The sequence below is a fragment of the Tauraco erythrolophus genome, chromosome 1 (genome assembly GCF_009769465.1).
Source record: "Tauraco erythrolophus isolate bTauEry1 chromosome 1, bTauEry1.pri, whole genome shotgun sequence".
Lineage (NCBI taxonomy): Eukaryota > Metazoa > Chordata > Aves > Musophagiformes > Musophagidae > Tauraco > Tauraco erythrolophus.
The window spans coordinates 16,804,999-16,817,903 of NC_141465.1; the positions used below are offsets into that span (position 1 = coordinate 16,804,999).

Sequence of the window (12,905 nt, forward strand, 5' to 3'; positions counted from 1 at the left end):
CGCCTGAAACATTAAGGAGACCGTGTTCCTTATGTACTTCAAAAACGTAATCTGAGTTTACTCAAAAAAAACCCGAAAAAACCCGACACAAATAAAATATGTTCTTTCCCTTATTTTTCTACCCCTGTTATTGTTCAATCACCTGATTTTGAGACTCCATTCACCTGATAATAAGTAGCTATCATTTACCCTAGTCCCGGCTGTCAGAAAGAGTCATCTTTATCTTCAGAGAAGCAGGGATAATGTCTAATCAGTGAGTTATAGTTGAGAGAAATGATTCTAAGTTTAGGAAAATTGGCAGCTGCATTTTGCTATCAGTAACCATTATTTAGATAGCATTGCTGATGTGCGTGGCGTCATACAGACAAGGACAAAGACCAGGCCTTTGCCCTGTGGAGCTTACTGTCTATATTACACAATTAAAATAGAGAGAGGTACTACCATAATAGCAATAGTGAGCTCTGAGAATCGCAGTGGGAGGGAGAAGAGATGACAAGAAAAAGGAAGACAAAACTTCCTGCGAGAGAGCAACACTGCATCATCCCTCCATTGTTGTTTTATACTCAGCTCTGCCAGAGGGTTTTGTTGTTTCAAAATACAGTCTGTACAGAAGAGGGAACAGATAATTCCAGAGTCGAAATCAGGAGAAGCTGGCCTAGGTGTTTACAGGAGAGAGGTGGAAGACGTTGACTGGTGACAAAAAGTTGGGTGCTTTGATGCATCAAAGACAGCGTGACATGAGCCCCACAAGTGATGCTGTGGCAGGCCTGGCAGGTCACGTCACACAAACTCACAAGTCTCTGCAGGGCATGGAAAGATCCGAGGGTCTTAATGTGGTGTACTCGGTGAGCATGGAGACTGTGCTCCTTCCACTCACTCTGAAAAGCAGGCTCTCTAGCTCGTGATACAAACAACACGTTAACTGTAACTTGCCAAGTAAACATAACTTCTCCTAAAAATGAGCTTCCAGGTAGCACATTCAACAGACACACAGTTTGTCCTTAGGTGCGTGGTGCCTTACAGCAACGCTTTAGTTATACATCATTTTATTATGAGGTCGGTTTGTGTATCACTCTTCTCTTTAAGGCAATCATGTTGAAAATTAATACATGACAATCTGACTACAGACATAAAAGCACAGACTTAGCTGAGCTGCATACATAAACCAGACTGAAGTCAGTACTTCAGAAACCCAGGCTAACACTAGTCCTAATCCTAACTCTGTCTCTCTAACTACGTCAGAACATAATTTTTAGACAGCTGTTAATATTACTGCATTTTTGCTTTGTTGACCCAATGTTATTAGCAGGAACCAACCATACTGGAGCAGAGACAACTCCGTCTAATAGAAAATCAATAGTACAATAGGAATACATTCATTACTGCATTGAACATCTAAAAAGAAGGATGCATCTTCTTCTTTTCTAGTATTTCACTTTGCTTCTGCTACTCAGTGATGTAAAACAGTACATATATTCCCCTGAACTGTCTTATGTCTGTAGACATTCATAAGACTGGTGCAGAAAATGGAGCCTACCTGGCAATATCTTCTCAGTGGTATAAAGTAAAACTGATTAAGAGAAGAACATTCTTCAAGTTCCTAGAAAAGGCTGTTGGCTTCTTCCATTTATGATCAAAAAGATCCTAGAAAAAATATGTCCAGTCTTTAATGAGACTAGGAAATTGAAATAACCAAAATGGGATGTGATTGGTCTTTTGAATTGAGGTGCCACCATTACTTGCTTTTGCTGCTGAAATATCGTTTGGCTCCTAATGGCTTCTAACATTGTGTTCCTACCTACATTGATCATTTAATACTAGCATCTTCCTTCTGACAAACCACAAACACTTCCAAAACTTGACCTCTTCCCTTTATCGCTTTTGATTAAGAAAAGAACTATCTGCAGGAAATGCCCTACAAACCACAAAGGATTATCAGAAATATAATGATGAGTGATTCAGGGTCTCTGTAGCTCTGCTTGTGTTCCTATAGTGTGATTGTGGTCACTCTTCCCTTCGCCGCCGAAGCTTTGCCGTAGTTTCTTCTAGTCGGCTTCTCCAAGCAGCGATAATGGCATCGTCATCCATCTCTTCTTCCTCTTCTTTACGCATGCTTCGCCTATACTGAGAGAACTGTCTAGATGCAAATCTTTCTTCACTTTGTTCCACTTTTGCCTCCTTCTTTCCATCCTCTTCAGACTTTGAAAAGCTCTGAGTGAACTTTCTCTTAGCTCCAAATTCTGACATGTCTGACCTGGCCTCCTCTTCACGTGCCTCCACATGATGAGATCTAACTCGACTCTGTGTAGATGGTTCAGGGGATTCAGAGTCAAAGGATGGTTCAGGTGTTTGGCTGAAAACATGCAGCTCTGGACTCTTTTCTCTAGAACTTGTTGTCTCACTGACCCTTGACCTTGTGAACTTATACATCTTTTTGTCCTCTTTTGCAGAAGCAGAGGAAAATCTTGACATGGTTCTCAGTGAATCTCCTTTTGACTCGTAGGAAGAACAGCTGTCTAGCTCTTCTCTTTGGGATCTGGAGAACCTGTAACTGGATGTTTCAGAATCCATCTCTCTAACTTTGGATGATCTGCTATATTTCTCTCTAGCCTTCTCACTTTGATCATAGTATGACGGTGGTTCTCTGTCTGTTTTCAGGCCACTGAGCCACTTGGTAATATCAGTCTCTATCTCTGACTTCATTGCACCTGTGTTTGCAGGTTGACTGGACAGGTCAAAGTCTGTATCAGTTCTGTCAAGATCTGCTTGCAAGGGGCGCCTGTGGCTGTTTGTTGTACTCTCTCTGTCATCTTCTATTTCATTTTCCTCTCCTTTGGTCATCTTTTTTTTAAATAAAGTGCTGCGCTTGTTGTCTCTGATCACTTTTTCAATCTGATAATCTGACATTTTCTCTCTCATTTCCATTTGCATCTCCTTCTCCTTCCTTCTGAGTTTCTTGAGGTCAACCTCATCAGCAAAGAGGCTGTACAGTGGCTTGCTTGTCTGTGTTGTCTTCATGTTTGAACTAGACCCTTCTGTCCTTGTGCTCACGGAGGTATTGCAAGACAGGACAGACTGAGACTCAGACCTGTGCACGTCCTGCTGGCGAAGCTGAGAGGTAGCAAAAGATGAGCCGCTCTGAGCACTGAGAAGAGAAACCTTATCATCATCTACACGCCTGCCAAGATCTCCTGACATTATGCTGGAGGCCATCGCAGATGATGGACGGGACAGCATCATGATCTCATTTTGCTTTTGGGCAATGGTTTCACTGACCACGTTAGCGATCCAGTTCTGAATGCTTGCCATGGATATAGTGTCACCTGGGCCAACTGGCAGATTGGGAAGGGGTATACTTGGTGTCTGAGGCTGCATTGCCCCCGTGCTGCTCCTGTTCTGTGATAAAGATGAATGATTTGTCTGCATGCTCAGTGCAGAAGCTGCATCCTCGGCACCGCTTGCAGAAGGTGCTGAGGGCCAGAAAGCTGACAGTGGGATACTCCCACTCAGCATACTGTCTGTCTCCCAGCTGCACATGGACTGGCTTTCTTCTAAAATTTTCTTTGAACGTTCAAGGAGCTCTACACGCCTCTGCTTCTTTTTAGCTGAAGCAGAATCATCACTTTTGGCAAACTCCACAAATTCCTCCTTGCTTTCACTGCCCACCTTCTTCTGCCGCTTCATTTTCCAAGCCTGGTAAGCAGACAGGTTAATATCTGACAAACTCTTCCCTTCTGTCCCCTGCTCACCTGCCTCGCTGCCATCTTCTGCTGGAGATGGTGCAGAAGATGATGATGGCTCTAAATCCTTCTTGTGAAAGCCAAACTGGATCCTCTTGACCTTCCACCTTTCTAGAGGAGTCAACTTGTCTTTGTTCTTTTGGCAGAAATTGTAAAAGGAACTACTGTCTGAAAACACACTCTCCTCATCCACATCCCTCTCCTTTCTTCCTGTTTCTGGGGATTGTCTCTCCCCACAGTTTTTATTCTTAGAACGATACCTTTGAGCAGCTTCTTTCTCAATTTCCAGAAGCCTCTGGTTCCACATGTCCCAAGTGCTCTCTGAAGACATAGAGCCTGTGCGGCTCCTCCTCATCCTGCTAAAGCTACTGGCTTCCAGGTGTTGTTTCAGGGTTCGGATCTCAAAACTGCTCACACTCTCAACATCACTGAATTCACCTGATGGGTAGGGTCTTCCTCCCATGTTGGAATCTCCATCCTCCTCCCTGGGTGGACCCTCCATTTGGTATTTCTCATTTCTGCACTGCCAGTCATGGATCCTCTGTTCCACATCCTCCTCATATTGTTCACCTTCCCGATCCAGAAGCTTTGGAGATGCTCTTCTTCCATGGTTAACTCCTGGTTCCTTTGCAGGCAGGCCTTGTTTCTGCCTCCATTCCTCATACAACTGTTCCTCTTCCTCCTCACTGATGAGGGTGGAGTGTTTGGAAACCCAGCTAGTTTTTCCCACTGATGAACCGCTCATAAGACTGCCCAGCAGGCTGCTGGTGTCCTCTTCTTCTACTGTGATGGAGTGGGCTTTGGCTCCCATGATGCTTTCTGAGTCTCCAACTCCAGACAGGCGGGAAGAAGTCCCTTCATGGACAACAGGACTTTGACTAGGAGTGACTTCTTCATCTCCAGTATGCTCTGACTCTCGTTCCTCCAACAATTGCTCGTTGAGCTCCCTTAGCTGTTTCAGAAAGCCATCGTTGGGGTAAATGGCACGCTTCTTTCTCAGAGTCATCAGAGCCTCCAGAATGGTCATATGGTGATAGATCATCAGGTAAGCAGCCACCAGCACAGCTGAGCGACTGATTCCCATTTCACTGCTGACAAGGATTTTGCCTGTAGATATCGAATATAAAAGTAGTTAGCTATTTCCAATAACAGAGAGAGGTTGCTCTGATCTGTAGCACAAAAGCATTCTCTGAATAGTGTTAAAAATTACACAGATTGTATGTTTCAGTGACTGAAACCAATACTAATATTTGTTAGCTTTATCTTAACAAGAATCTAGATACATATGAATAAAAAGCACATTAGTTTAAAAAGCTGTGGGCAGGCACATTTTAAAACAATCTAAATAGTATTCATATTTTCACCTATATACTTCACTTCCTCAAATAATCAAAAAGCTTATAATAGGTATTAGAAAGACAAGTAGTACAGGAGGATAAGCAAATAACTTCATTTTTTATAAGGCACATTATAGGACTTAAATACAATTTTATATTTAATTATATTTTTGCCAGAATCCAGATCTGCTGTTTTGCAAGGTACACTCAAATAGTTACATGTAGACTGGCTGGAGGCCAGAGTCATAGTGTATCTCAGAACAGGAGAACCGAGCAACTAGCAGAAGAGAGCTGATTTTGACTCTGACAAACTGATATAGCTGCTCCTAACTACTGGGACCCACTGTTCTGTAAACAGCGACTGCAAGAGCTAGAATGAAAGCTGAGGATCTGCTTCATTTCACAGCATTTACACAGAAACCATCTTTTGCAGAAAACTAAGCTTTGGCACAGAATAACTGGGTTTTTACTTTCATAGCAAACTACAGTTAAAGAAAAGCTTCTAAATATGAAGAGAGAATAAATCAGGCTTTGCTAGTTTGCAAATAACTGAAATTACTGTTTCTAAAGATGTGATAAACTCCAGTTTAATCAAACTGTTTGCACTGAAACTTAATGAAGCCAATTTAAGCACCACTTTTCTGACTGCTGATATGTTACCACAAGTATTTCCCTAATGTACCTATTCCCACAATCCTGAAATGTCTTTCATACCTTTCTTAGTATCAAAAGTCTCAGTTGCTTTCCAAGTATTTTAACAGCCAGTAAAGCCTACCTAACAGCTCACCAAAAGGGGGAGATCTCATTCCTCTTTCTTTCAAGGCTCCTCTGTCTCCCTGTATCCTTTCCCATGTCAGCTCTGGTACTCACTGGGCCCTTTAATGAGCCAGTTCAGCTCACTAACCCAATGGAAAACCATCTCTTACCTGCTGGGCTGTTATTTTTGCTAGGTTAGTGAGTCAAAGGTGAATGCCAGCAGCGGTAAGCACCTGTGCTATGCCAAGGGTAGCAATGGGAGTTATGAGGAAGAACATAGATGGATAGTGTCCCTCCTCATGTTACTGTTTGTGAGCTATTAAAATTGGCTCAACTTTTCTCGAGTACTAACGAAACTTCTCACTTTTCTTACTGTCACATCTATCAAGAGGTAACCTGTTGTCTCTCTACAAAAATTCAGTTCATTGAATACATATATGAAGAGTATCAGTGATAGCACTGATGGTGGTACTCAATTTCATATTCAATTCCATAAAAATATTTCTAACTGTCTACTGAAGCTGCAACAAAATGACCAGTATGCACTGGAGGTCCACAGAATAACAGTTGCCATGGAATTGGAGTCCAGCAAATTATACTGGGTGTAGATATCCAGGAGTTCAACCCAGCTGTTTGGATTGCTCTGGTAAATCAGCCTGTTCTTTTGTAGTAAGCATCCTGGCAAAACTGAAACTCACAGTGTACAGGAATATATCAATAGATACATATTATACAATATTAATATTTTAAAAATATATTTATTAGAGCTGGGCTTCACCTCTTTGCATTAATAGGGTTCTTTCAAAGCAGCTGAGGGTGGTGGCTCGCAGCCAGTTTGAGTCTGAAGACATGGGCTTGCAGCAGGGGCTACCAGGCTGCCTCCTCTCACTAGTTTGCCCCATCCTGTTTTGAACGAGGCACGGCAGAAACGGGCAAGAAGTGTTCACCGTAACTGGATGTGGAGAACAAAGTATCTGCCTTCTACCCAATTACAAACGTGGCATCGGCTGTTTGTCAGAGTAACACTTCCACCCATTAATTCCCAGGCATTCTGGAACCACTGTAATCTTCTCCTCTTACCCCTGTAAGTCAGCAGTGCTTCGTCAAGGAACTCTGCAGCTGGGCGAAAGTGTTTGGAGATATCCATATCTGGAAAATCATCCACTTCAATGCCCAGGTACTGGATATTCAGACCATTGTAGAAACCTGGTCCTGTGTATACACCTGTGCCATGAGCTGCATTCAAGACATGCGTGATCCCCAGTCTCTTCAAACGGCTTTTGTTCACTGCAACACTTCTTCAGAAGAGAAAAAAAAGTGTTAGATCTCAGTGATCCTATTTTAGGTAGGAAAGAAGCTGTCTGCTACAAGGTCTACAGAGCTGCCAGCCTGTGTTACTCATCCAACACGCGGCTTCACTCAGACCTTAATGTCCTTTGAGAGTTCTACAGGTATTTCTTTCCAATACTCACTGGGAAAAGAAAATGAGAAACCTGCACTCACCAGTAGAGCTGCACGCTCAGTTTCCACTCCAGCTTGATTTTAAACTTATCCTGCCATCCTAGGTTCAGGCTGTCTACTTATTTTTTGATTTTTATCACTCCGTAATTGATGCTTTACACTATATTCCCTTCTAATTCTGTCTGGTCACGTGCACAGGTGTCTCAGAGAGCTGAGCCGTGGTACAGAAGACCTAACCATTTCCACTCGAGATTTGCTATGGCCTTTCTTGTTTAACTCTCTTTTACATAACAAAGACTTTAGTTCCAATTTCAGGGCCAACTTCCAATCAGAACAGTGTAATTTAGGCTCGTTTGCCTCTTCCTCTCCTACATTGTCAAAGCATCAAAACAGCATAGGAAAGCTGCTGATTCTATTCCAGAAGTATTTACTTTTCAGAGCACAGAGATCTTTGTAAGCATATTCCGAAAAACACTTTGGGGCTCTCTAGGGATGAAAGGTATTAGATGCATGTAGTACATGTTATGCCTTCAATGGTTCCATCTGACCCTTCACTGGGAATCTCGTGCAACTTGATGACAAAAGCTGACACTCACTTTTCTGCTATGAAGACATTAGGCCAGACTTCATCCACAGCATCCCTGGGGGTCTCCAGCCTGTCCTTCACCAGTGCCCTCTGCAAGTCCATCACACACGGTGTGTTAAACAAGCTGGTGTCATCAATCTTTTCCTTAACTCGGTTGTACAGGTCTTCCACCATCAGCTGCCGGGCAGACTCTAACATCCTGGGACACAGTGAATCTACCTTGGTGTCCTTTGTCTTCAGTTCTGGAATAAACTGACATTGTAACTAAAAGCAGGTAAAAACAACACAAATATATGACCTGTCATTCTTTGTTCCTGGGACGAGCCTCGTGGCTTGCTTTTTTCCCCAGTAACATCACACCGACCTGTCTGCAACGTGTGCAGGTACATGCTTATCTAGTAGCCTCGAGGTAGTTAGTAACAGGAAGAGAGTATTGCACTGTCCTCTCAGACCAGAGACCCACACTGGCCAAAGGCCTAGGAGTTAAGGGCACGCTCATTCTAGCCCCAGAAGAATGCAGTCACTCTCTACAGCTTCCTGAGGAGGGGAAGCGGGGAGGGAGGAGCTGATCTCCCTGGTGTCCCGTGACAGGACACGTGGGAATGGTTCAAAGTTGCACCAGGGGAGGTTCAGACTAGACATCAGGAAGCATTTCTTTACTGAGAGGGTGGTCAAACACTGGAACAGGCTTCCTAGAGAGGTGGTTGATGCCCCAAGCCTGTCAGTGTTTAAGAGGCATTTGGAAAATGCTTTCAATACCATGCTTTAGCTTTTGGTCAGCCCTGAAGCAGTCAGGCAGTTGGACTAGATGACCATTGTAGGTCCCTTCCAACTGAAATATTCTAGTCTAGTCTAGCCTAGTATAGTCTACTCAGTTCCCCAAGAAGAAACCAGCAATCAAACTGTAATTCACTACTGCAGTACATGATTCTGCCAGAGATTCAGTGCACAACTTCAAAGGAAGTCAGCAAACCTTTCTGTAAATTGTTATTTATTTACATTTTTCAACTCTATCTCAGGTGGGGTTTTCTCATAAAGGCTTTTTTATCATTTTAGGACCTCTAGAAGATAAAAGCAAACCAAGCGCAACTCAAGTCTCTGTTATTTACATAGTTCTTTTACCCTTCCTACTCTTACCTTCATTGATTATTTGTTTGGCAGCCACAGCAGATGACAGATGTATTGGCTCCATGAAGATGCTCTCTGTATCAGTGTCCGATATCAGTGAATACCTGCCAACCAACCACACGGCCTATTAGGCAAATGCCCTCCACTGGGATCCCATCTCCGGGACTTTAGTCCTTTTCACACACTCCAGAAGAGAACAGCAGGGGACTGGAGCAGTGAGGATCCTTTGATGGTAGAAGGGAAGCCCCAGCTCTTCTCCCACTCCTCACCCCCACCCTGCTCTCCAGCATGGTGCTACAGGCTTCAAATATGCCTTAGTATCCAGTGTTTGCAGGATGTAGACAGGTTCCATGGGGAGAGGCTGCAAGAGTGCAAGATGTAGACAGGTCCCATGGGCTGGGAGTACAAGAGAATGAACTGGTGGAGGAGTTTCTGGATAGAGAAGATCAATGTCTGGTTTGAAACTGGGAGGATAACTGGTCACAAGGAATAGTCTCACAAGTAGCTCTCATTTAGACAGACATACATAAGCATTGTCCTAACTAGAATTTATTGAACGATTCAAAACAGATTATGCTAGGAAACTGTTGGAGTTTTTTCTATTAAATTGCCTACAAGCATCCTTTGAGTCATCAAAGCCTGTGTCATTCAGCCTGTGAATCTCTCTCTCAGTACAATGGTCACTTCATAGCGTGAATCTGTGGTCAGTCTCTCCACTCACAGTGTTGTCTAACTGCAGGTCAGAAACAACTATGAAACCCACAAACACCTTTGAAGGGAGTTCTTTGACACACAGCATGATTTACGTAACTTTTTGCTAAGCAAAAAAGAGCCACAATCTTGAAAACAAATACATTTCCATCTAGGCCCACCTGTCCAGTCCAAGCAAATCTTCTTTTCTTATTTAGACCATCTTAACAAAATATTTCACAGAGTTTTTTCCCTGATTCACACCCTTTACATTTCCTTCCGAACAGATGGTACAGAGCATTAGGACAAGTTTGCTGCCATCACCGAAGCTATCTGGCAATGCAGGCGTGCAGCACTTGCAACACGCTGTTTGGTTTTGTTTAAATAAAGCAGGAGAGGGAAGGTGATTAATGTGCAGCCAGGGTGCAGCAAAGTGTCTGGAGAGCTAAACTCCTTTCATTCTCCAGAATCAAAATGGAGGGCACGGCCATCGGAAACCACTTAATGGGCTTGTCTAGGTCATTCAGTTGGGTTCCAGCACTTGTCAACCACGACTGAAAGTAATCCTTTTCTAGCTCTTCAAAAGGAGTTTATGAGATGAGCAAGGGGAGTCTCAGGAGCTGACACAAATTGGCAGCTATGCCCTGCCTTCAGTTCCTTTTGCTGTAAAGGTTGTCTCCAAGCTCAGTGAAAACAGCTGGTAATAATCTGCCACCACAGCCTCAACACATTTTACCTGTAGCTGCCCCAAGCATCCATGAAACACACGGGTGCAGAACTGCCCAAGCCTGGATGCTTCAAGGGCCTCGTTTGGCTGGGAAGGACCTTGCCATTTTCATCATGGGAAGGGAAGGGAAGGGAAGGGAAGGGAAGGGAAGGGAAGGGAAGGGAAGGGAAGGGAAGGGAAGGGAAGGGAAGGGAAGGGAAGGGAAGGGAAGGGAAGGGAAGGGAAGGGAAGGGAAGGGAAGGGAAGGGAAGGGAAGGGAAGGGAAGGGAAGGGAAGGGAAGGGAAGGGAAGGGAAGGGAAGGGAAGGGAAGGGAAGGGAAGGGAAGGGAAGGAAGGGAAGGGAAGGGAAGGGAAGGGAAGGGAAGGGAAGGGAAGGGAAGGGAAGGGAAGGGAAGGGAAGGGAAGGGAAGGGAAGGGAAGGGAAGGGAAGGGAAGGGAAGGGAAGGGAAGGGAAGGGAAGGGAAGGGAAGGGAAGGGAAGGGAAGGGAAGGGAAGGGAAGGGAAGGGAAGGGAGAGGTGCTTTTTGTTCTTTGTGAGTGACTGATGAGCAGTAGGAGAGTTATTTACCAAGTTCAATACATAATTTTACTTTATGTGAGCTCAGTGAACTTCCTAAACAATTTTTAAATGCATGTAGTTAAATTAAATAAGCACTCTGTCTTCATTTTCCTGCAGTGCCTCACAGTTAATGGGAAACATTTCATAACCTTCTAGTCATTGAGGGCCACTGGGGCAGGTTCTTTTCAAACTCGATCCCGACTCCCTGCCTTCAGCTAAAGCATCTCAAAGTGTACAGAAAGCCCTGCAGAGCATTTTGCTTTAGAAAAAGAATACAAAAGGATGTATTTTTCCTTGTATTAGGAGAAAACACATCTAATCATGCTTGTTTTGCTTGGGGTAACTCAATTTCTGCTTGTGCTGTGACAGCCTCCTGTTCAGTGCCTGAAGCTTGTAGCTAAAGATGGCTCTGAACCAAATCCAAATCCAAAGACCCCCAGTCTTTCTGGCGCTGGGAAAGGCTAATATCAACGTTAAAAAAATCCACAGGTCCTTATAATGGACAGAAAGATAGGGCTGAATTTGGGAAGAGTTGAAATCCAGATTGGAATGGATCAATTAGCGCTGGAGTCCTGTCTCTGCAGTCCCCCTCCCTGCTGGCACGCCAACCCTCACCTTGGAGAGGGGAGGGAAGCCCTGGCCTCTGTGCCTGATCCAAGTGTTGGCGCGGAGGGGAGGTGGTGGAAGGCACACTGATCTACCACGTGCTGCCAGGAGGCCGTGGCCATGCCGGCGGCGAGCGTACTCACCGGCTGGGCGAGGGGCTGCGGAGATAGCGCGCCTGCACCGCCTTCACGTCCGCTCCCTCATCGTCCGCATCGGGCACCGCCTGCTCACTCTCTGAATCTCCGCCGCTGGCCATGGCAGCCGCCAGAGGATCCGCTACAAGGGGAACAGGGTGGAAGGGACGGTCGCTACGGAGGTGCGCGTGGTGGGAAGGGGGGGTACGGCCAGAGGGGCTCCCGCGTCCCGCTCCCACCGCGCTGTGAGCAGCCCCTGCCGCAAGGCAGCCGTGCTGGTTCTGCTGCCAGGGTGCCTGCCGTTCCCGAAGCCTCCTGCCACTCCCTGGCTGCTGCCCAGCACGTGCCAGTGCCCGTCTTGCCGGTGAGTAAGCCTTCCAGGAAGGAAGGGGTGTCGGGGTAGAAACTCTATCTCCCCCCTGGCCGGCTCGGTCCATGCGTGGTGGCTGGAAGGAGCTGAACACAGCCAGAGCCCGACTGGAAGGAGCGTTGGAGGCAAGAAACATGAGAAGTTGCCTCCCCAAAATGAAACGCTCCTAAAGCTCAAGGCCGAAGGCGCTTTAAGCTTCAGGACTTCGTCCTTGTAATCCCTCGTGGGGAGGCTGCCATGCCCACCCTGGGCACGGGAGAGTGAGGGGCCATAGCTCGGTTAGGAGCGTGAAAATACAGCAGCCGACGCTGCCGCGAGTCTGGCCAGAGTGACTCCTGCCCCGCCATGCCACAACAGCCACCGACGGCTCCGAAGGGCCCCAGCAGCTGGCCTCAGGCGGGAGGACCACAGCCATGTGCCACCAACGGGGCTGAGGAGTGGTGGCAGCGAGCGGGGAAGCAGGGCAGCACAGAAAGTGCACTTACCCCCTGTGCCTGGACAACTCTGCCGGGGGTCCCAGCCGGAGGCACGGCGAAGGAGCGCAGCGAAGAGAGCAGGAAACCTGGCAGGGAACGGTACCGGGGAGAGAGAAATCAGCTGCCCACTCTCGCTCTCTCTGCGGCTTCTTCATCAAGGGGCAGGACAACTGTCGGCACCAAACCTTTATCAGCTTTCTAAATATAGCGTTGTCCTGACACTGGCTGCTGGATTGCACGGGGAAAGAATTCAGTGCCTCATAGACAGCAGCTGGTCAAGCACTTAACTCCTTCTCTGCTGTAGGCTGGATCCTCCAACATTTCCCAGTTGCAGGA

The 12,905-nt window shown here is 45.9% G+C and overlaps 1 protein-coding gene across 1 annotated transcript; it reads right to left on the reverse strand.

The window, feature by feature from the left end:
• Positions 1 to 2,004: 2,004 nt before the first annotated feature.
• On the reverse strand, positions 2,005 to 11,845 carry STYXL2 (serine/threonine/tyrosine interacting like 2). Its single transcript, XM_009986725.2, has 5 exons — positions 11,733 to 11,845; positions 9,018 to 9,112; positions 7,891 to 8,122; positions 6,914 to 7,131; positions 2,005 to 4,847 (listed from the first exon to the last, which is right to left on the reverse strand). The coding sequence occupies exons 1-5, from the start codon at positions 11,843 to 11,845 to the stop codon at positions 2,005 to 2,007; spliced, it is 3,501 nt and encodes a 1,166-aa protein (XP_009985027.2).
• Positions 11,846 to 12,905: the final 1,060 nt, after the last annotated feature.

Bases quoted from the DNA above. Each gene is read 5' to 3' on its own strand.
- STYXL2 (XM_009986725.2), bottom strand. From the start codon at position 11,845: ATGGCCAGCGGCGGAGATTCAGAGAGTGAGCAGGCGGTGCCCGATGCG. The intron at 9,113-11,732 runs GTGAGTACGCTC...GTTGGTTGGCAG, and splicing joins CGCAGCCCCTCGCCCAGCCG to GTATTCACTGATATCGGACA. The intron at 8,123-9,017 runs GTAAGAGTAGGA...AGTTTATTCCAG, and splicing joins CAAACAAATAATCAATGAAG to AACTGAAGACAAAGGACACC.